The sequence below is a fragment of the Seriola dumerili genome, unplaced genomic scaffold, assembly GCF_002260705.1.
Source record: "Seriola dumerili isolate Sdu_G_001 unplaced genomic scaffold, Sdu_1.0 BDQW01000043.1, whole genome shotgun sequence".
NCBI lineage: Eukaryota > Metazoa > Chordata > Actinopteri > Carangiformes > Carangidae > Seriola > Seriola dumerili.
In genome coordinates, this window is record NW_019174298.1 from 1,892,738 (window position 1) to 1,916,676 (window position 23,939).

Sequence of the window (23,939 nt, forward strand, 5' to 3'; positions counted from 1 at the left end):
ATAATTCACCCATGAATCATTTCAACTTTTCAAGTTTTATTATAAACTGAGTAAAACTTTTTAAAGAAACGTTAACAATGTTTTTTCCAGAGTATCACTGCATAATTTCGAAGGCGATTCAGGTTTAACAGTGCTAGTTCATCATCATGATAGTATAGCTGGACAGTGCAGTGTCTACGTGATATAATTGTTTTCTTTGTGTGTTACAACAAGTCTTCTTTGCAGTTCCTTGTACTTTGTGTTTCAGATTCCAAGGTTTTCATGGTTCTCCCACAGCCAAGCGTGGTATTTGTTTAACTTGTGATCTTCAGGTGTCACCTTTGAAATAAAAATAAAGAGTTGCCATTAATGAACATTGATGTAATCCACTGAAAGTAGAATAGTTGGGATTATACTCACTTGTCTCCACTCTTCCACACAGAAGATCCTGTAGGAGTCGTTGCCGTACTTCCCAATACCATGCAGCTCGATGGGGTAACGCCACTGTTTAGCTAGATATTCATCTAGACAGGAGAAAATGCAATTTGAGGTTTTTATGGCCACTGATATTGATTTGTATATTCTGAATAAAACCATACAAATCTGCCGTTACAACACACTGTAATTGTGCAGGTAAACTGCATGTAAACAGGCATGGATACTGTCATCCATCAGGTACAGTAGACAGGCACATTCTTCAGGCACCTGAAAAGCGGATGAGTATTTTGGCTCTAAGCTCATACAGGCCAAGTGGCTTCATAAGTTCAGACATGGGCTTCCAGTCGGCCTGCCTGGTCACCTCTGCGGATGGGTAACGCTCAAAGAACTGCCACAGTACAGGAATGGCCATCTTGCCTGGAGTATTGGGGAAAAAAAAAAAAAAAACAGTGAAATGCCATGCTTGAGTACTGGTTGGTACACCATCCAAGGTTTCTGCAATATCTGTCTGTTGGGTCTTACCACTGGTCTTATTCAGAAAAATGGTGGCAACCAAGAGCTTCCAGGGGTCGTGGAAAAGGGTTTCCTGTACAAGGTTGAATGGAGAACGGGGGGGGGTCCACTTCTTGAAGACCTTCCTCCTGGGAGGGCTAAGTCCTGAGTACGGACAGTGTACATGTCTCAAACCAAACATGACTTTATTTCATAAATGCTGAAGTGTATGTCCCACAAACAAATATACACAAGCTTTCTCTTTGCTTCTTGTATCAAATGAATCATTCAAATGTTACCATCTTTAAAGTGTTTCCCGCTGAAATAAGGGCTCGTTTTCCGTTTGTCTTCCAAGCCCTTGGACTCTAGGCAGAGAGGAAACATTTATGTACAGTATATAAAAAAGAACACACATCAGCATGGTTAATGTTTTTAAAAACCTCACTCCAATAGAACAGTTCCTTATAGGATTGCAAAGTAAAAAAAGGAGGACATTAAGTAATCTCCAATCTATATCAAATATTTCTGTCCAATAACATTTTATAAATAAAAGAGAAATGGGAGGCTAAAATCTATTTGTTCAAATCCTGCTATTGGACACCATATTACAATGACGAGGTTGAAACCTGATCCTGTCTCATACAAATGATAAATTCAAATAGTATGGGAACCCCATCTGATGGAGCAAATCACACATGAACTAGGGCAAAAAAAACAAACACATTTATTAAGAGAGTCCTGTAATGGTCCTGTTAGTGCAATAAGGTTTCAGTCAATTCCATACTCCCTGAAAGTACTTACATGTCATATATTCTGTAATAACAGACTCTTCTTCTCTTTTCCTTCTTTATCAGACACCTACATGTATACTTTTTCTTTTTAGAGGGCTATTTGTGCCACTTTTAAGTTTTTGGTTTTGATTTTTTTTATGTATTTATAGCTGGAAATGTGAAAGTTTCTGGAAACTGTATAAAGGGAGACCAACATGATACGATAAAAAATGTGACTGTATTGATTGCATTGCACTGTATTAGATGTATAAAAATAAAGATCAGAATCAGGGAAAACTATGCTGATGCTTTTCGAAAGCTGTCAGACAGTGTAGATAATACTTACTATTCTGGGAATCTCTCACTGGTGTACAGCTACTGCCAGTGATGTCAGGTAACAACACCTCCTCCCTGTTGTCGCCTTTGCTGTGAATCTGTTTCTCGTCTGCACCTTGTTCATCCTCACCTTCATTCTCGCTCTCAGTGGCAGGTTCAACATTCAGAGTCGGGACAGAAGGGTGTGACTCTGCCTCTTTGTCCTCATGAACACAGGAAGTGTTTTTTTGTTTTCTAGACGGAGCTAGTCGGAGAAGCTTCTCTCTCAGCCCGACTCTCTGAGGGCTGTTCTGCAGTTTGACATCATCCACTGTTGCTGAAGGCTCAGCTTGTTTGCAGCATTTCACAGCCTCATCCATTTTGTCTCTACACACTTCTAAAACCTCTATTAAAACGTCAGTATTAATATGGTTATTATCATCTGCACTCTTTACAGTTTCTTCTTTAGACGCTCTTTTAGATTTATGTGGCGGTGGATCCAGAATTTCTGTTGCATCTTGGGTTGTCTCCTGCTGTCCGTCCGCATGTTTTTTCTTTGTTCTCTTCTGTTTCATTTGGGAGGGGAATATTTGTGAAGTGGTGATGACATCATCCTTGGATGTGGTGAAATCAAAAAGGTTTATGTCTAAGTTCCCTTCTCTGTTTTTTAGGAGGAAAGCGTGCAGGGATGCCCTTGACCGGAACTTCTGCCCTTCAGGACTTAAAACAACAGAAAGATCATTAGACTCTGATCTCACTGCATCTGCAATGCAAGTTTTAAGCACATTATCTGATAAGATTTTTATCCATCACACAATACTATCAGAGCCCTGACCTCAACATCATGGAGTCAGTCTGGGATTACATGAAGAGACAGAAGACAGTGAGAGAGACTAAATCCACAGAGCAACTGTGGTAAATAATATTGGAATAGCATACCTGCCAAGTACCTTGAAAAACTGTGTGTGTATCTCTGATATTGATTTGATTTAGTTTTTTTCTGTATGATTACGTACAGAGAGGATTACAAGAAAACAGTCACCTTGTAATGTAGACGTCCAGTTTGCCTGCTGTCTTGCCTGCTTTCCTCTGCCTCACCTCCCTGATCCAGCCAGGGGGCATTATGGAAGTGTGGCACAAATCATTACCATCCTCATGACTTTTGTTATCTATGTTTCCACTGGTCTCCAGCTGGATGTCACGGCTAGTAGGATGCATTTTGAGAGGTGTGTTGTTGGTTCTGAGCCCGTGTGAGACAGCCGTGGATTCTAAAGTGGTGGATTTAGGTTACCTAGAATTTACAACAACAACGCAAACATGACATCTACATTGTTCGGTATCATATAAAGCAAGAGAGTATCACCACAACACATATCATGCATGTTAGATTTGGCTGTAGACATGATAAGCAACAAAGCACAAAATGTTAATGTAACAGACTGATTCAAGGGTTGACATGACATACATGAATACTGCTCAGCCTCGAATTCCTTCCTTTCTTAAAGCCGTGTAGGACAAATGTGGAGACTGGTTCTGTCAACATGTCATCAACGGAGTGGAGGTCTAGTTCAGGCAAACACAACCGCTTGCTCTGTACACAGGAAGTAGCGACTAGACCCGAGCAGTGTTGCCAGATTAAACGGTTTTTCCGCCATATTGGGATAACGTGTCTTTATTTGGGCGGGTTATAATCTGGGTTACGTTTTAGTACCATTCCAGCTTTTCAGCTACGAACTGTTGGACTGCAGTCCAGAGACTTGTAAACTGAGAGACGTTATGCAAATATACAGTTTGAGGTGAGAGGCACAGGTGCATGATTGAAAAAAACAAACAAATTACGCTTTTGTGTAAATCTGACTCATACCTCACTCAAATCTGATTTGATACGCAAACGTTTTTTGATCCAGTGGGATTTATACTTTCTGAGGATACAATAGTTTCTGATGTCCATCGCAAATAAACGTCCATGAAACTGCTTAGAAATTGTAGACACTTAAACAGAAGTGGAGAACTTGCCTGAGAACATCAATACTTCTTGCTAGTCAAATCTGGCAACACGGAATGCGAGTCTGCGCAGTGCGAACGACTCTTGGAAACAGAGCTTAGTATGAAAAAACGATTGCTCAAACAACAATAACCTGTTGATAAAAACATCGGTTTGTGTGAAAAGGTGGAAATGAGAGCCGTTCTAGCATGGAAAGAAACAAGTGAATGGTAAGAGTCTGGATATTTATCTTTCGCTGTCAGCGTATGCTCTGTGCTGGGATGTAACGCTAGGTGGTTAGCAACGGCGGTTGCTATGTCAACTAGGGTTAACCAGCTAGCTAGCATTAGCCCCCCAGCAATTTGATTATCGGTGATAAATGAGGGTGATGCCGAAGCCGGTTTGTATTTTTTGTATGTAAGCTTTCATGCAAAAAAATATTTTCCTATTAATAGTGTTGATTGTCAGCTTTCTTTTGAAACAGGATACATTAGGTCGGAGCTAACTAGCTCTCGTGAACAGTAAGGTCTTGGTTGTTGCTGCACACCATTGCTTGATGTGAATAACGTAGTGTACGAATGTATATAAAATATGAAGTTATCTATACCTCTGTCAACTCAAGATAACAGGCTGTAAAATGAACAGTCAGCTTTATTTGCTTTATCAACTAATTCTGTGTTTTTACAAAACAGTGACGTATTGATAGGGCTGTGGGGCTTCAGATTTTATTTATCTGTCAGTTATTTTTCACTTATTCTACAGTTGTTTGCAAACAGGCAAGTAACACTTGCCTGTCTTTTGAAGTCAAAAATAGTAAACCCCTGTGACAAACAGACATTTAAATGTTCTAATGTTACTGTTACTTTTGATCTCATGAACTTTTGAAACAGTAGAAAAAGAAATTAAACAGCAAATACTGGAGGTAGATGGCATGCAGTCAGTCAAGAAAGTGGAACTGAAAAGAGGCTGGCTTATACATTCATTATACATACACTTCAAAATCCACCATGTGCTACATCAAGAACCACAAACTAAAGCTTATGGAACGGCCCTCACAGTCTTGACTTTGACGATCATTGAAAATCTGTGGGTAGAGATGTCCCTCACTTGTAGTTTGCTTTGGATAAACGCGTCTGCCAAATGAGTAAATACAAACACGCTGTGTGTACAAGACATCTTAAAAATATTTCAGAACTTAGAGTGATCTGCAGAAAGAGTAGATGAAAATTCCTATATCAGGAATAGAAAGTCTTTCTATTCTGTAACTTCATGAAATAAAAAGTAATAGTGCATCACATTTTTTTCAATGTCTGTTTGCTGCAGAGTTAAATATACTTTATTTCACTACAAAAAACAACAAAATATGTAATTTGCCAAGGGAAGTCCTGCCCAAATTATTAAAGAAACTGAGCAAAGCAGCAAATCTTCACGTTTGAGAAGCTGGAACTTACGAACATGTTTCCTTGTTGTTGTTGGTCAACTGACTGAAAAACCATTTCAGAACAAATCCATTATTCTCTTTTGCAGTGTTTATGACCTTGCCTTCAAGCCAGATGGTAGCCAACTCATCATTGCTGCAGGGCATCGTGTCCTTGTAAGGCTTACCTGTTTTCGTTGGCCAAGAAATGCAGACATCTAAAGAAAACACGTATTTTATTACATTTAATTTATTTTATCTATTTTTTTCAGGTTTGGGACGCAGCAGATGGATCTATTATCCAGCCTTTAAAAGGACACAAAGACATAGTGTACTGTGTGGCCTATGCCAAAGATGGTACTCAACAGAATTTCCATTTATATACAAAATTTTCCTTCATCAGTCATCAGTGTTATCTTATTAACCACTACATTCTTCTGCAGGTAAAAGGTTTGCCTCTGGGTCAGCAGACAAAAGTATCATCATCTGGACATCTAAACTGGAGGGTATTTTAAAATATACGTAAGTGTCATTCTCTTGCTCATCACTTTAATACTAATGCTCCCTCTGTAGTGTGTATTCCTCCAAAACTCTTTTTATTTTTTCATGTCTTTATCTATAGTCACAATGACTCTATCCAGTGTGTTGCCTACAACCCTGTCACTCACCAACTTGCCTCCTGCTCTTCTGGGGACTTTGGTGAGTGCACCATGGATGTAATTCTGTTCTGTATTTTAAAGTTTTGTACATAATATACTATAAAACTATTCAGAAGAGAGAAAGCCCACATGGAGCACTGATCATCTGAGCACCTTTTCCATTTTTAGGGCTTTGGTCACCTGAGCAAAAATCTGTGAACAAACATAAAGTTAGCAGCAAAATAACATGTTGTGGGTAAGTTAAGTCTTTAACTGTAACTATTTGCAACAGCGGTACACTCTCATGACACATTTATATTAAAGGGTCTCATTTGACTGCAGGTGGACAAACGATGGCCAATACCTTGCACTTGGCATGATGAATGGAGTAGTGAGCATACGAAACAAGAACGGAGAGGAGAAAGTCAAGATAGAGCGTCCAGGAGGCTCCTCCTCTCCTATCTGGTCCATTGCCTGGAACCCTTCTAAGTTAGTAGAAAAACAGACTGCTATCTCACCTTCAACAATTTAGTCAAGCTAATGCCTCACACTGCCACATAAACTTGTTCTTTGTCCATCCATGTTCCCAAGATTCTATATAATGATGTGCTATTGAGACTACATTGCATTTTAAGTCAATAGCTTGTAAGGGGCCAGCAGGTGGCAGTGGTCAACCAGGGAATGGTAAGACTGTTTCTGTGAAGGAGAGCCGTATGATGGCTTGGAGTAGTTATCTCTCCTCCTTGATGCCCTCTGTAGCCAAAGCAAGGTGCAAGGTTATAGCCACTACAGTGGACTACTGAACAGGTTATTTAAGAGTAAAGGGCAGACAGGATGATGAAATGTTGCAAGCGTGGAGGAGAAGATAGCAGTGATGAGACTCAATGACAAGATGCACCAGATATATTATTATTGGGTTTCTACAGGAAATATGATTGGTCATCACAGGGAGGTCAGATCAGCCAGGGAATGGTGTCTCTTGAGCTGCTAGGGATTCATTGTCTTGCTCATGGATGCTTCGACAGGGTGAATTCTTCAGGGCATAGATGGTACATATAAAGGTACATATAAAAATAATAAAGGTAAGTGCAATACTGTCTCCTGGTATACAATTAAATCTGTTAAGGTTAAAAAAACCTTTCCTTTCCTTTGATAGAGGAAAGGGCTTGACCATATGTCCCTTAGTTGAAGGGTGGGCTCTCTACTCTCATTAGCGCTTTCATAATTACCTAAACCAACAAAGCCCCTTCAGTACAATATGTTGACAAGGAGTAATTTTGTTGTTTTTTCACAGGGATGAGCACAATGATATTCTGGCTGTGGCAGACTGGGGTCAGAAGCTCTCCTTCTATCAGCTCAGTGGAAAGCAGGTGAATATCACAAGTCTATGTGATGAACGTTCTCAATCTGTATGCTTACGTTCAAACAGTAAAGTGGCTTGGAAATATACATGTACACTGGGTCTCATTAGTGCAATATATACTAATAAAACAAATGTTTCTTCTCTGTCACTTAAGACTCTGTAAGGTGGAAATTTAGATGAGTGAAGGTCTCATTATATTGCTTGGGGAATACCAAAAGGCTAATATTTTGAAATGCTATCAGTCCACTGTATGTGCTACCACTCGTTATAGCATAAGAAACAAGAATAGGTAAATCCAAAATATATGGTATTGGAAACACTACTTAGTTTAAGAGCTGTGTTTCCTGTTGTAATCAGGCTGTCAGGGTCTATTGAAACCATAACAGCACATTGGACGTGATCCTGCTATGCTTTAATGGCCCCCGCACTGCCCCCCCCAGCCCCCCCCTTCCTCCTAAATTCCCTGTGGGCAATTCTGTAATTATAGACAAATATGCAGTCTTCATTACTCTGCCATTCTGCCTTAGGCTCATATATTGTCATCGGCCTATTTATCTATTTAAGTGAACACTTTGTTTTGATTAGAACACCATTGCAATTGTTTGCAATGAAAGAAAAATAACTATGGATTGTCAGGCAACTTTTTTCTAGAGTGAGGAGAAACAGATGCACAAAGTTGAGGAACTGATGTGATGTTGTGCAAATGCACTTTGAACATTAATACAATAGAGGCTATTTAAACCAGAAAAAAGCTTTGAGGCACTTTGATGTGTGTTGGCCCAGTCCTCTGAGCAATAAATATGAGAAATACTTGTTTTGTTCTTGGTTTTATGACTGCTTTTCTCTTTGTCTCTCAGATTGGAAAAGACAGGACTCTCACCTATGACCCATGTTGCGTCAGTTACTTCTCTAAGGGCGAGTATATAGTTATGGGCGGGTCTGATAAACAGGCCTCCCTCTACACAAAAGATGGTGTGCGGCTAGGCACCATTGGAGAGCAGAATGCCTGGGTCTGGACGTGCCGGGTTAGGCCTGACTCCAACTTCGTGGTGGGTCTACAGCTTGTGAGGCCATATGTCTAGAGAAGTTATCCAACCCTTAAATAATAATGTGTGTGTCAGTGTTAGAGAAGTGGTAGGAGAATGCAAAACACTGATAAAGCTCAGACCCAACATACAGAGTACCAGTCTGCGTTTGATACATTTTCTTGATCTGATAACACACCCCTTCTTCAGCTAAACAGATACACAAGTCATTTTTATTTTACAGTAACACCTTTACAGCTTTTCCTTTCACTATATTTAACTGAATGTGATGAGGCATACAAGAGAGAATTGGTTGTTGGCAGATTCTCTCAGTTCTGCTGTGTAGATACTTTAGCAACAGCAACATTTTCCCACTCTCACAGTCTTTTCTTAGAGGTGTTAATAGGATGTACTGCTACATTGTTATCTCTTATCTAGGTGTTGGGCTGCCAGGATGGGACCATCGCCTGCTACCAACTTATCTTCAGTACAGTTCACGGCCTTTACAAGGATCGCTATGCTTATAGAGACAGCATGACTGATGTCATTGTTCAGCACCTCATCACTGAACAAAAAGGTACACTTTTGTGTGAGTGACAGGAAATTGATATTTATGTTAGAGGACCTTACTGCCAGTCCATCACAGTTAGAGCGGGAGTCAGTAATTTGTGAATTGTGCTTGCAAAATGTTTATGACTTTAATTGGAATTAATTATATTTTTCCTATTGTCACATCACCCATTTCAGTCATATCAACAGTCATCCAATGATTGAATATTATGTAAGGGCAGGTAGTCTCATTGGGGAAAGTTTGAGGGAAAGTCCACCCCATTTTGGTCTTCTTTACACAAGGAGGGAAGATAATTTGTAGAGGGAATTTTGAGTTATTCAGAAGGATGCATTGGCTTAGATAATCAATCCTTCCTCATCTCCCCTTACATGCTCACTTTCTCTTTCATTGCCTTCTTTCCCCAGTGAGGATCAAGTGCCGTGAGCTTGTGAAGAAGATCGCCATCTACAGAAACCGTCTTGCCATCCAGCTGCCTGAGAAGATCCTCATCTATGAGCTCTATTCAGATGACTCCTCAGACATGCACTACCGCATCAAGGAGAAAATTTGCAGGAAGTTTGAATGCAACTTGCTGGTAGTCTGCTCCCAGCATATCATCCTGTGTCAGGTTAGGCAGAAAAGAGATAAGAGTATCTCGGCCCAAAATATTCATTTAAACGCACTAACTCAAAGTTTCTTGCTTGTTGCCACCAGAGCCTGTTTGTGTCTTGTTTTTTTTTTTGACATAATGAGACAAACAGTTTTCCTTTAGTTATGCTTGTCAGGCCAAACTCTGACCTCTTGTTCTTTCTAAATTACACTAATGCACACTTGACAGATTGCGCAAGAGGCTGTAGAGACATTTGAGCACTATTAACATAATGGAAGCAGAATGAATCAGTGTTCAGCCATTCACTACTAGCCCAAACAGCCCAAAGAAAAATGATAATATCATGCAATTGCTGGTTTCCCAGATGTTTCTGCCTGGTTTGCAAAAGGCTCCAGCTGTGCATGAGTTCTACGGGCTCTGTCTCTCAACCCTCTTCAAACTGGATAAAGTGAGACAGTTGAATGAAAGGGAAGGACCACAGTCTGCTGAACCAGTGGGTGTCTCTTGGGGTTCCCCTCTGCTTCTTGTCTCTATGTGTTTGACAGAGGCTGCAAGGGAGGAGGAGCAGCCACCAGAGGTTATTTCCTTTCAAATCTGTCTGTGTGCGACAGAGGTTCTTCAGATCTCTCTCTAACAGCCATGCTCGTATTTCATGGCTCAGACAGCTTTCAGACCCTATAAATGGGCTTTGCTCGTATGGGCCGTGTATGTCTGTGTCAGATCAAATCATTGTTTATCTTTATAGCATTGCTTTCTGGCACTCAACCACACTTTGCAGTGTTTAACAAAACAATGTGCTAAGATTTGTTGGACATTTACAAGTGTGTTTAAGTAGTATAAAGGGTGAGATTAACACACTGTGAAATGATGAAAACAGAATAATGGTCATACTGAACCTGTGTTACATGTATTTACGGTCTCACTTTCCCAATTCTGCTCTGGTGCAGGAGAAGAGGCTCCAGTGCCTGTCCTTCACCAGTGTCAGGGAAAAAGAATGGGTGATGGAGTCCCTAATTCGCTACATCAAAGTGATTGGTGGTCCGCCAGGCAGAGAGGGCCTACTAGTGGGATTAAAGAATGGGGCTGTGAGTATTTCAAGAAAATGCATTCCCACATCAAGTAATCTTAGATGACTGAAGATGACTTAGAAATGGATCTCATGCTCACAAGCGAGTCAAGGAATTTGAAGTGATCTTCCTCTCATGAAGAAGATGAGATTTATTTGTATGAGGATGGGACAAAATACACCCCCCATAGTGTTTACATTTATTATAACTGGATTAACTAGCAGTAGTACCAATGATACCTATGTTGATCAGTTCTGTCTTTGTGATGTAGATCCTGAAGATATTTGTTGACAACCCGTTTCCCATCACGCTGCTGAAGCTGTCAACGTCAGTGCGCTGCCTGGACATGAGCGCCTCCCGCAATAAACTGGCTGTGGTGGATGAGCACAACACTCTCCTGGTCTATGACATCAACAGCAAAGAACTGCTTTTTCAGGTCAGCTGACAGTGGAGGGAGTATATTGTTTGGCTGAGGGACCTAACTTGGCAGATTTTAGAATGCATTTCAGAGTTTCAGTGGGGTGGAATAAAATAGAGACATGCATTTAAGTATAATTATTATTATTATTATAAGTATTATAAAGTACACGTACATATTATACTCATGTACTCCGGCCTGGTCTGTGTTCCACAATCACCTTGAGACCATATCCCCCACTACCCTTCTTTACCCGCCTCCTCTCTTTTGCTCTCCCTGTAGGAGCCTAATGCTAACAGTGTGGCCTGGAACACCCAGTGTGAGGACATGCTGTGCTTCTCTGGCAACGGGTACCTTAACATCAAGGCTAGCAACTTCCCTGTACACCAGCAGAAGATGCAAGGCTTTATGGTCGGCTACAATGGCTCTAAGATTTTCTGTCTCCACGTCTATTCCATGTCGGCTGTGGAGGTGCCTCAGGTGTGTGCTATGTTGTCAGCTTGTCCTAGTCTGATGGCAATGACAGTGTTCCATGTGGTCATACTGTACAAATGAGAGCATATCATTGCCAGTGGTCAATGTATCTTAAATATCATGGTATTGGCTTGTATTATAAAGACAAGAATTACTTGTATGGACTGCTTTTCTATCAGTTATTGACATAAGGTGAGGGTCTGCTTTTGTTGGTGGTCCTCACATTACTTGATTAGTTTGCTGCTGTTTTCACAATGTTAATTTTTTAATGCTTTTTGATGGTGGTATTATTGCTCTTTCCAGTCAGCACCCATGTACCAGTACCTGGAGAGGAAGATGTTTAAGGAGGCCTACCAGATCGCCTGTCTGGGTGTGACAGACAGTGACTGGAGGGATTTAGCCACAGAAGCCCTGGAGGGACTTGACTTTGAAACCGCTAAGAAGGCCAGTTGGACTCACACAAAATGTTTTGATCAAGACTAGTGTTATCAACCTATTAATTTTTTACTGTTTTTATCTTCACAAAACAAACAGCTTCCAAGTGTGGTGATAGTACCTTGCTCTACGTTTGCCTTATTCTTAAAAATCTAAGTTATTACTATTATTATTATTATTATTATTATTATTATTATTATTATTATTATTAAGCTTCATGTAATCTGCAAAGATTCACCACCAATTAACAAGATATACATTATCCAGGCAGCCGAATATAAACACAGGCAATGTTGATATTGAATCTTTGAGTTAGGTTAGAAGTTAGAAGCTTGTATTACAAAAGAAAACACAAGACCTGAAATTCTAAGAGGCCATCATTTAAACTATTTCTTTTCTTTTCCCTTTTTCAGGCCTTCATTAGAATCAGAGACCTGCGCTACCTGGAGCTCATCAATAGCATTGAGGTAATACTTAATGCCTCAGAAACAGAAAAAAAAAGTCCTTCAAATATTGTGTAATGCCAAGTTCACATTTTCTGTTTGCTGATTTCTTTTCTGGCTAGAGATGACATCATCAAAGTTATGACATGGCTTAGGGGAGTCTAGGGCAATCACAGTTATTATTGTCATCATAAATTTAATTGCTAGGCTTTTCTCTGGGCTCTACTTCAAAACTTTAAACAAGGGAGGAACCTATGTCCTTACTGAACTTCTTGGGTCCGGTCCACACACATGTGCAAGCAAACATTTACATGCAGTTAAACAGATGCACATTCCTTTACAATATTGCATGCAGAGCAGAGGTTAGTCTTTTTGAACTTGGCTGGCACTAGGAGAAAGTTTCTTCTGTGTTTCCTTTTGAAAATGGTCATGTTCATCTTTGAAAGTGTGCTCCATTCCAGTGACACGAAAGAAATGTTAATTGTTTTTGTTTTTTTTTCATTTTATTTTGACCGATGGTATAAGAGTTTAGTGAAGGTCGACCTGACAGACTTACTGCATCCAGCAAACCAATAGTTTCTAGTGCCCTCTGTGTTCCTTGACTCATTATGTGTGTGACCGCACATGTATCACTGTTGTGTGTGTGTGTGTGTGTGTGTGCATGCATGTGAGTGTTTATCGCTGCTTATATGCCAGTGTTTGTGTTGACTGATTTGCAGGAGAGGAAGAAGCGGGGTGAGAACGACAATGAGCTGTTCCTGGCAGACGTCTATGCCTACCAGGGGAAATTCCATGAGGCAGCCAAGCTCTACAAACGCACCGGCCATGAATCAAGAGCCCTTAGCATGTATACTGACCTGCGCATGTTTGAGTATGCCAAGGTGATTAAAACATTGATTGACAACAACATACATGCACATGCACAGCATACCTTTGTATCAATACGGACAGAAAGATCTGGAAAGCATTTCACATATTAGGGGTATAGAACATATGTTTTTCTTCATCATGTGCAGTTATGCCAAGTTGGGGCCCTGCACTATGTTCAAACGTTCCCCCTTTACCGTCGGTCTTTCACCTCCTCATATATCACTACAATCTCCACATATATCATCTGATCAGTGCACACAGACACTGTGCCTTTACACACCCCTCCCTATACAACACAAGGCTAACTTACACACATAGTTACATTGGAAATGGAGCACGAATGGAGAGAAGTAAGGTGAGCATCTGCTCTTGCATGAGCACTTTGATGAGGAGGTCAGTAGGAGTTGAGAGAAATTTATGCTTTATTATGTTTACATGTGGGGGGACACTTTGATCATCAGCATTACCATTACTTTGCTGGAACGGATGACACAGTCACGACTTGTTCATGTGTATTTGTGTATCCTTATGTATCAGATTGTATGTGTATTTGATGTGGCTGCTGTATATTTATGTGGCTGTGCAGCCATCTGGTCCCACAGGCTGTTTGTTTTAGATAGGATGGACACCGGAGTGAAAGATCTTCGAACTGCCCACTTTTTTGGTTGACTCTCCTCCTCCTGTCTCGGCCTAAACACACATGATTTTGTGTGTCTGATCTGGACTTCTCTTTCTCTTCATTTAGATTACTCACTTGTCATCAGTTTTAATGAGGATTTCTCATTTATAAATTGGTATATTAGTAAGTTTGTAACTGTGTCTTTCTCTTTGCAGGAGTTTGTTGGAGCCACAGACCCGAACAGCTCTCGGATCCTGATGACCAAGCAGGCAGACTGGGCTAAGAGCAGCAAGGAGCCGCGGGCAGCAGCAGAGATGTACCTGTCAGCTGGAGAACATCTCAAAGCCATAGACATTATAGGCGAGCATGGCTGGGCAGACATGTACGTGTCAATCAATGTATGAAACACTGTAGATCAGTTTTCCACCCGAAAGATACACTGTTATTCCTGTTTAACCTTTTCTAAACTGAGAAAAGGTTAGATTTTTGTGCACAATTTTCCCCAAATTTATAAATGTTATCCAAACTGCTTCTTCTAGTTTTAGTTGTTTTGGTTAATAACTGAACATATGACAGTAATATGAAGTTAATATGGTTAGAAATGTTCACACTCTACACTCTCAGGCTAAAAATTTCTCAATTCTTCTCAGTGGTGGAATTCTGTCATTTGGCTTTGTAGGTTTGAGACACAGACATTGACCAAATACTCTAAGATTAGGGGAATGACAATTATTTAGTGGAACAACAGGCAAAATACAATGAAGTACCAGATTTAAACTATGATCCACAGTTGAAGCTGGTACAGATCTACACCAACTAAGGCATCAAAATGCTGCAACCATTGCGTACTCCTGATTTGACATGTTTAAGTAGGTAGTACTAGGTACTAATAGTAAATACAGAGAACATATGTCTCTGACATTGAGAATTGGTATTAAAAGGTATATTTGACATGCAGGAAACGATAACCTTTTCATTAGCTTTCACTAATGCAAGTGTAAATGGGAATGTGGGGGGTGTGAAAACCAGCCAAAATGATAAGCCAGTATCTGGTGGTCATATCATATCCCCACTGACTCCATCTGACCCACTGTCTGCTAGCCTTCTGTGCTGCTACCAGTGGGTCAGCACAACAAACACTGCAGCTTAACACAGTCAGGACTCTTTAACCATCAGATTCAGCTAGTGACCCTGAGTTGCTCATACTCTTTTTGGGGTCATGAGCATAGTTTGATACAGCAGACCTCCATTTTACGGTTTATCTGCACGTGTCCTCTCTGTGTGTGCTCACTCCTCTCTCCTCTCATCCAGGCTGATCGACATCGCTCGTAAGTTGGACAAGGCTGAGCGCGAGCCGCTGGGTAAATGTGCGCTCTACTTCAAGAGGCTGAAGCACCATGGCTATGCCTCAGAGACTTATTCCAAGATGGGAGACTTGCAGGCTCTGGTGCAGCTGCATGTGGAAACCCGGCACTGGGAAGAGGTCTGACACACTTAGGCACACAGGAGGCACACCTGCTCAGCTCATCATGACTTATATATAGTGTGTCCGGAGACAGTCACATAAATATAATGTGAACCACATAGGACTGTGCTAAATAAACTGCTGTGGTACTGAGAAACTCATATCATAAACCACAAACCACTTTTCGTTCATGGCTTGTTCAGTTTTTGCAGGGATCTCCAGTAAAGTGTACTGTAATTGTTAAAGAAACCACAGCTGAATGCAAACAATAAGACAATACATCTGCCTAATTTCCTTATACACTAACAAACTGAAACCATACAACACTGCAGAGCTAATCATCCAGCTTAGGATTTCTCTGAATCCATGCCCACATGATGATTAGAGAGTGAGAAGCACAAAACACTACTGCACTGAAAGAGTATCAGCTTAAAGCTCTGCTTCCACTCGAATTCCTCCATCAGGGCAGATCATGCAGTTCAGAAAAGAAGAAAATATTGCATTTCTTTAATCCTTTTGCAGTCTTTAATCGAGTTAAAGGTGTTACAGAGATGCACATTGATGATTTGCATGCTGAGACAGACGAGCCAAAAACAGAACATCAAATCAAGATCACATGATTCTGCTTAATGTGTGAGGAAGTCTTCCTGGATATTTATTTGATCCTCAGAGAGAAAAACGAAAGAGCAGAGGGAGGCCGAGGTTGAGAGAACTGTTAGGCTTTATGTGCTTCACTGGGGGAGGTGGACACCATGACAAGACAGAGCACAGACTGAGTTACAGCATGGACCATATGGATGCTATTCATGGCACCCACTCCTCTCTAAAACAAAGCATTTTTTTATGACTTTGAGCTCACAGGCCTGGGACACACACACACTCTTCCTCTCTTTTACTGTATAGTATGACTGGTTTGTGTTTCTTGGCTCAGGTTTTGCCACAGGACATTTAGATTAATCAGTCACTATGACAGGTAAATATGTGTCCAAAGGGCACTACAATAGCTCTTTATACCATGTCATTCAAATGGCTTACGAGCTGCAGATGCAATTCTAATTGAGTGTGATATCAACTTAGCCCATGTGCTTTTCTTTGTTCTCAGCTAATGAATAATGCTGTAGCGATGTTTTGACTGGAAGTAATGTGTGTTTCTCTGAATAATGTGTCGTAACTTTCATGTCCCTAATCGACTGCAGTTCAGCCATAATTACCCATGGCAGTCTGAAGCTGTTCTCTATATATTACATTCTGTGTAACTTAAAAAATCACATCTCAGCTGGTCACATGTACTGTATTACAGCTGATGTCTCCTCTTTGCTCCCACCTTCCCTTTTCTCAGGCCTTCTCGCTGGTGGAGAAGCACCCCCAGTTCAAAAACAACGTCTTTGTGCCTTATGCCCAGTGGTTGGCTGAGAATGATCGCTTTGAGGAGGCACAGAAGGGTGAGTTTGTATCACTAACAGTATGCTTTCAGTATGCCTCTGAATTTGTTCTAAGGTCCAATAGCTTCAGAAACCCCTTCCCCCGACACCTCTCTGATGTTGGATGGGGTGCTCAGGGCACTGGGGTGGGGGCTGTGTCCAATAATTTACATAACGTAACAGACAATCTGACATTCAAACCCACTTCACGCTGTGATTTGCTAGTTGTGTATAAATGAGAAAGTAAGACAGGACACACTTGTCACTTTTCACCAACTAAGTGTAACACTATGAATGTCTTTCAAGAGAGACTGTCTAGGTCATTTAAACCACCCATAGTCAGCTTATATAGGATTCTCTAGTGTATACATTAATATTCTTCTTCAAAATGTATTTCCAAGACTCTTTCAGTGATCATTGAAGTCTACAGCCATAGCCAGTGTTTACATATGGAAGTGATAAAAGCCTGCCCTGCACTGGATGCAGACATGTTTCACTACTTCCTTGAGATTCTCTGTATCCACTGTAAAACATGATCCTCTTTGCTGGAGCAGAGCAGAACAGAGCTGGGCTGCCTGTTAACTGAATGACATGCATGCATGCCTCTAATCACCAGTACTACAAGCAGCTCTGATGATGATTACCGACTGTAACCATAGTTATAATCAGCTCATAGATTTATAATTATGATCTCAGCAGGCATACTTCCTCTTCTACATAATCTTCCTCTGCCTGTCTCGACACAGAATACATGACTGAACAGGCCTGATTGTATTGGAGCTTGCTCATGGACATGCATTTTGCTGATTGTGTGTATTTTAGTTAGACAGAATTGTGTTACTAGTGATTGCAATGGAGTCCAAGGTTCTGGCCTGTCCACCACGCTGGTACTTCTCAATGACAGCTTTACAGATGGTTAACAGTAGGCTGAATTGATTGGGTACATATTTTGGGGCTTTAAGTTAAGCTCAGTTGTTCCCAGAATGGGGTTCTGGACCTCCAAGACTTTATAGTCGATCTTCAGCATTTTCATCATCACCTAAAGGCCATTTAACTGTTTTCTCATTTTTCATATTTCCAATGTCTTATGTTTGCATACATCTTTTATTAGTTATCATACTTCTCACTTTCAAATTTAACAAATTCTTGTTAAACGCAATCAATCTAAAGTCTTTTAACAGATTTATAAAGGTCATTCATCTCTGTAAATTAATATTTATTTGACTTTTGCAATCCTTGGTGAGTTGTATTTGTTTGGGAGTTTTGATCAGAAAATGTTGAGTACGAGCGCTGTACTTTACATCTTTGTCAGCTTTTGTTTAGTGTTAGGGGAAAGGGGATGTGTGCTATTTCCTAACGTTAACCAACAGCAGCTGAATGTGGTTTTTATCCAGTTAGGTAGACTGATAAATATTTACCACTAATATGCTCTGACCCCCACTGTGTTTGCAGCGGCAGGGTCACTGGTGGGGTCGACTCCCTAAAGCTGCTTCTAATTACCCTGTGATAGGAACATGAAGAATAGTGCTCATGTTTATCAAGGCTTTAAAGTCAAAGTGCTTTGGTGTTTGATATTCAGGAGCAGGCTCCCTTTTTGGAAAAGACTTATGTTCATTATTACATGTAAAAAATTGGGAGAACTTTTTTGTATTCATTAAGGACAAATTGGTCTCGGCATTTATATGTATGACGTGCGTGTAGCAAGAGCGCTCCCTTCTTTAACTGAAACTTCATTTAAAGAAAAAAAAGTCATTATACTTGCCTAGTGTTTGAATGTGAAATGATTTATGGAACTTATTGTGTAAAATTAGCTTTATCATGATAACTTATCACCAAAGATGTCACACAGCAATAAATAAACTACGGTGTCTTGAATTGCCACTTTAAATCCAGCATTGCCTCAAGGCCACATGATAACAATACATTCATCACCTATTTCATTCTTTCACTCTTCAGCATTTCACAAGGCAGGGCGACAGAACGAAGCTGTGAAAGTACTGGAGCAGCTTACCCACAATGCAGTGGTGGAGAACAGGTTCAATGATGCAGGGTACTATTACTGGATGCTGTCTATGCAGTGTCTGGACATTGCTAGAGGTGAGATGCATCTCCAATGCACTGATACCATCTGCAACAACAGTTAGTTTTTACTGTAAATCCTGATTCATTTATTGCCCCTTATTAATCCTTTTGGTATTTCAATGTTTGTTTGAACCAGAAAGCGAAGAACAGAGGGATGAAATGCTGAAGAAGTTTGAGCGTTTTCAGCATCTTGCTGAGCTCTACCATGTCTATCGCTCCATTCAGCGCTACACGGTGAGAACATTCTTTACTTTGTCAACCTTAATCTTGCATAGCCAGACCAGACAAAACAGGGAGGAGGCTTTGAAATTACAAGGCAGTCATCTGATTGGCTGTCAGATTGAAACTGCTGAGCCCTGGAAATAGTACCTACTATGCAGTTAGATTTCTGTTTGGCTACAAACAAACATGTTCCCATTATTGTTTGTTTTTTTTCACTTGAAGTATGCTGACAGTCCACTATGTTTCTGCCCTCTTTCTAATCAACTTTTGTACTCAAATTTCTTCAGACCACTGTGTGTTTGACAAGAAAGCGGTCTGGTTCTGCAAGATTATGTCAATCCAAAAAAGAGGCACATGATAAAGGAAAAAAATGAAGATATGCACAGAGGTTGTTAAAAAGTGAAGAAAAGAGAGAGATTAAGGTGTTAAGTTCAGTGGGAGAGCACTGAAAGTGGATTTAATCAACTTGAATTTCTCAGGAGCCGCCATTATTAGCCATTATTTTTGCAAATGTTCTACTTAAGTTGATTAACATGAAAATTTCAAATGGACATACTACATGTAACTGCTCATAGTGATAGATATGCCCTTTATGCCTCAGTTAAAATGGTTTGCTTCCTGAAACCTCCCTGACCCCTGTCACCATGGTAACCAGCTGCTTGATTGATCATGATAACTACCTCATCAGTGGTCTTCTTCAAGCCCCCAGCCCTAACCTACTTACTACTTAAACAAGCACTTCCTGGTTATGAGCACTATATAGGTGACCTGGCCTGTGTCAGTGTCCTCAGTTTGTTGTTACAGCTTTCTGCTTGGCTGTGGTCATACCCCTGCAACACAAAGGCATCATTGTGATCCAGACCAGATCAGGAAACTTCGATATCTCACTTTAACTCTCCTGGGCAGCCTCAATAGATTTGAACTATCAACTTTTGGGATAAAGTGCTGTTAGTGATTGCTTTAGCAAATTCCTCTTTCCCTTTTAGGGCACTGTGAGGTCCAATGAGGCATGGCAAAGGGTTAGGCTGCTTTTAGACCAGGTTGAAAGATGAAAAAAGTAATAGGGGCGAGCTTTTAAAAAAAAATGTAAACCCTGCAAAGTTTTATCAGAGATTTTTTTCATTTTATAATCCCTTCATCTCTCATTTTAACCCTTTTCATCTTCAGGATGAGCCCTTCAGCTCCCACATGCCAGAGACACTCTTCAACATCTGCAGGTTCCTCCTGAACAACCTCACCAAGGACATACCACCAGGCATTTCCAAAGTGTATCCTTCTATTTGAGAGAGTAGTCCTACCATTGTGTAAGGTATCAAGCATCAAGCAAATATTTTTAGAATAAATTACTGTGGAGCCCTTCCTCTGTGGAAAACTCGCAACAGCAGACATGGCAATCTCAAATCAAGACTGGCAGTGACATTGATGATAAAGTGGTGGAACAGAGATAGAAGTAGGGAGAAAGCGGAAGAGTCGGCGCCACTGCGGAAACCACGCTACTGCTGAGAGAAAGAAAAGGGGTGATCATGGGTAGGAGGAGACGATGCCTGCAAGAGGCAACATTATCTAAACAAATGCTCTGATTACTGAACTCTGTGCATATGTGTACATACATAAACACACTAAACAATATGCTTTAATTTGAAAAAATACACACAAAACCACCCACAGTCCCAAAGACAAATCCATGTAGTCTCACATAGTGGTATGAGGAAGGAAAGCCCAGCCTTTGAGGAGGAAATCAGGCTAAGCAGCTGGGATCCTCTGTGGCCAAACTGGAAAACTTTGAACCTAGATTTATGGACTGCGTTGGATTTGGTTTGAACAATTTAACAATGTCACAAAAAAGCTGCACTAAACAATAGGAGGACATGCATTTATCAACAGTCCCAGCCATGGAACAGAACTGGGTGAGTGGGAGGAGCTGGAGAGTAGCTGAGTAGAGAGGAAAGGAGAGGAGTAGTGTTAAGTTTTAGGTGATGGAGGAGTGCCAGCGTAGAGCTGTTGCAGCTGCAACTCATTGACCTGTCATAGCCACTCTCAGAGCTGCTCTCCTAACAATCTATATAAATACAAATAAGTAACAATTTCCTCAACTCGAAACACAAACAGACATGCATTTTTGTGTAAGCACACACAAGCACACAAAAACTTAACTGAGGTATTACTTTCAAGGCATGCAGCCAGTGTTGCTGGCTTATCGTGGTGGTTGTTCTACTCATTAAAAGAAAAGAGGGAATATACCTATTTATAAATGCACACAAATGTACACACAAACACATAAAAAGTAACTCATTATGAATGAGATGTCTAAAAATCAATATCTCATATTCTTACACCAATTTTCCTTGACCTGATAATTAGTAACACCTTGTATGCATTGGCCAAGCAGAGTCAAAAACTGGGTGCATATAAGCTTGCCAGGTATTCTTACGAGAAGCTCCAGGAGCTGCACATTCCCTCTCGCTTCCAGGAGTCCATAGAGCGGGGCAGCCTCACCATTCGCTCCAAACCTTTCCACGACAGTGAGGTGTGTTTACGAGTTGGATGTAGATTGTTCATAAGTACTCTGTAAATATTCGAGCTGTTATCCCCCTGCTTTCTTGTACAGATTAAGCTTCCTTGTGTTTACTGCAGGATCTGATTGAGGGCATGATGTGCTACCGCTGCTCCACCAACAACCCCCTGCTGAACAACCAGGGGAGTATGTGCATCAACTGCAGGCAGCCTTTCATCTACTCAGCTTCATCATATGGTCAGTGACACACAAACACACTGTGTGTAGTATTTCCTAGAGAGGAGTCTATGTTTTTTTTTTTTTTCTAATGTATTTTTTTGCGTACAGAGGTGCTGCCCCTGGTGCAGTTCTACCTGGAGGAGGGCATCAGCGATGAGGAGGCTGTTTCTCTTATTGACCTGGAAGTTCCTCACATGGATGAGAGGAATGCACACTTGCACCATACGGACAATGGTGGTATCCTTTGATCATTTATGTAACTGCGCATAAATACACACAAAGTCACAGATGATTCACAAGCTCTGTATGAATTATTAACTCCTCACTCTGCTGGTCCTGAGAGTATGTATCTCTGCCCTAACACACTGCACATCTCTTCGAAATGAAGCACATGACTCTCCTCCGCCTTGTGACAGTTCCAAGAAGCTGTTTAGTCTGCGTTGGCCTCGATTCTGTGCTGGTGGGTAAGCTGTCAGAGCTAAGTCATCTTAGCTCTTGAGCTAATAGGGTTAGCGAGGCTCTCCTGTCTCATCTTAATGACACTAACCCTCCGAGAGCCGTAGCCACAGCCCTAGTGCAGGGATTAACCTGCATTAGCCGGCAGACACTCAAGGGCACTGAGGTCTGCTCTGTTCTCCCACAGCCATGACGTGACTGACAGGCACGACTGATTGGCATTTTGAACACTCTCACTCTTAGAATAGTCTCTGAGGAATAATTTTGTAAGGGTTTTTCCAGTCTCGAAAATATATAATTACAGAAAACATGCATAACAAGTAAAAAAATATGACGTTGAAATGTGTGAAATGTATGCATTGAATGGGTGATTTGTCCTTGATTAACACTGATCAGAACTGCAGGCTTTGAGGATGGATGATGGCTTGGATAATGCAGAGGAAGACCCATTTACAGCCAAAATGAGCTTTGAGGTAAGAAAGGACAGAACAGATTAGGTGATTAATATTCCACCAACTGGGCAAACCAGCTGCAGAAGGTGAAAGGACGGGGGTCCATAATAGAATGTGAATGTGTTCATGTGTGTGTCCAAACAGCAGGGGGGCTCGAACTTTGTCCCCGTCAAGGTGAGTCACTCTGTGCTGCGCTCCATGAGCAGGAGGGATGTCCTGATCAAACGCTGGCCCAGGCCGCTCAAATGGGAATACTTCCGCTCCCTGCTGCCTGATGTGAGCATCACCATGTGCCCCACCTGCTTCAAGGTACAGCATTTATAAGACACACAGCTACCATAACCTGTTGTGAACTAAAGGCAAAGTTTATGTCTGTCCTCTTGTCTGTATGTTTTTTTTTTCTATCATGTTGAGCGTCTTGCATTGATAACATTTCTTTGAAGATCTTTATTTGGGTGTGTGTTATAATGTTATTATGTTTCTATTTCCTTGCAGATGTTTCACAGTGAGGATTATGAGCTCCTGGTGCTCCAGCACAACTGCTGTCCATACTGTCGCAGACCCATCGATGAACCAAACTGATGTACTTAAAACTATAGCAGCTATGTTAAACATTTCAGTTATTGTACATTCAAGCTAATCTTTTTGTCCTTTGGATTTTTATCCTGTATTTGATTTTCTGGCATTACATCATTATTCTTGTTCGTTGTAATACAGTTATTGTAGACATCTGTTTTATTGTCATGTTCATGTGAATGTGTTAGATGTTATTCCTCGAGCTCCCTCTGAAGAGAAGCCGAAGGTTGACTGGAGTAATACCTGTATTGTTTGTGTGTTGGTCATTATAGAGTGTAAGAAAAGTGCACCATCAGCCAATCAACCCGATTGGATTATTAGGATCAGATTACCTAGGGCTGTCACTGATTACATCATTACTTTAAAGGGAACATGGGTGTACAGTGTAAAAAAAATATTGCTATAGAAACAAATGTATTTAAAATAATCACTACTTTGACCTAATAGAATATATCTGTTTGCTATGTAGAGAATGTTATTATTCACAAAGGCCAGATACATCTGCCAACAAGTGCATTCCACAGGCTTATACCCTGAAGCGATACTGTATGTTTTATAACAGTATTGTATACGTCATCTGTTGTTTAGTCATGAGAATGTATTTTTTATATTGTTACAAGGAAA

At 40.8% G+C, this 23,939-nt stretch overlaps 2 protein-coding genes across 2 annotated transcripts; one reads left to right on the plus strand and one right to left on the minus strand.

Moving 5' to 3' along the window:
- Nucleotides 1–89: 89 nt before the first annotated feature.
- Nucleotides 90–3,571, minus strand: mbd4 (methyl-CpG binding domain 4, DNA glycosylase). The gene is made up of 8 exons (XM_022739218.1): nt 3,460–3,571; nt 3,037–3,285; nt 2,026–2,714; nt 1,209–1,274; nt 940–1,074; nt 685–834; nt 400–503; nt 90–318 (listed from the first exon to the last, which is right to left on the minus strand). Exons 2-8 carry the CDS (start codon nt 3,210–3,212, stop codon nt 244–246), a joined length of 1,395 nt encoding a protein of 464 aa, XP_022594939.1. The 5' UTR covers nt 3,213–3,285; nt 3,460–3,571; the 3' UTR covers nt 90–243.
- Nucleotides 3,572–4,101: 530 nt separating this feature from the next.
- Nucleotides 4,102–23,939, plus strand: ift122 (intraflagellar transport 122). Its single transcript, XM_022739036.1, has 29 exons — nt 4,102–4,208; nt 5,506–5,572; nt 5,668–5,752; nt 5,839–5,917; nt 6,018–6,094; nt 6,223–6,289; nt 6,376–6,522; nt 7,328–7,403; nt 8,254–8,445; nt 8,860–8,998; nt 9,397–9,599; nt 10,529–10,666; nt 10,920–11,084; nt 11,349–11,546; nt 11,844–11,984; nt 12,389–12,442; nt 13,138–13,299; nt 14,123–14,289; nt 15,219–15,390; nt 16,712–16,814; nt 18,750–18,890; nt 19,012–19,109; nt 20,265–20,365; nt 21,459–21,624; nt 21,732–21,849; nt 21,940–22,068; nt 22,684–22,760; nt 22,884–23,048; nt 23,235–23,939. Exons 1-29 carry the CDS (start codon nt 4,171–4,173, stop codon nt 23,319–23,321), a joined length of 3,552 nt encoding a protein of 1,183 aa, XP_022594757.1. The 5' UTR covers nt 4,102–4,170; the 3' UTR covers nt 23,322–23,939.

What these genes read in the sequence shown, in the direction of transcription:
- mbd4 (XM_022739218.1), bottom strand. Translation starts at nt 3,212, where the DNA reads ATGCATCCTACTAGCCGTGACATCCAGCTGGAGACCAGTGGAAACATA. An exon ending in TTTTCTGAATAAGACCAGTG is followed by an intron (nt 835 to 939) that starts GTAAGACCCAAC and finishes CCAATACTCCAG; the next exon opens with GCAAGATGGCCATTCCTGTA. An exon ending in AATACTCATCCGCTTTTCAG is followed by an intron (nt 504 to 684) that starts GTGCCTGAAGAA and finishes TCTCCTGTCTAG; the next exon opens with ATGAATATCTAGCTAAACAG.
- ift122 (XM_022739036.1), top strand. Translation starts at nt 4,171, where the DNA reads ATGAGAGCCGTTCTAGCATGGAAAGAAACAAGTGAATG. An exon ending in TGTGGCCTATGCCAAAGATG is followed by an intron (nt 5,753 to 5,838) that starts GTACTCAACAGA and finishes ATTCTTCTGCAG; the next exon opens with GTAAAAGGTTTGCCTCTGGG. An exon ending in CTTTGAGGAGGCACAGAAGG is followed by an intron (nt 16,815 to 18,749) that starts GTGAGTTTGTAT and finishes TTCACTCTTCAG; the next exon opens with CATTTCACAAGGCAGGGCGA.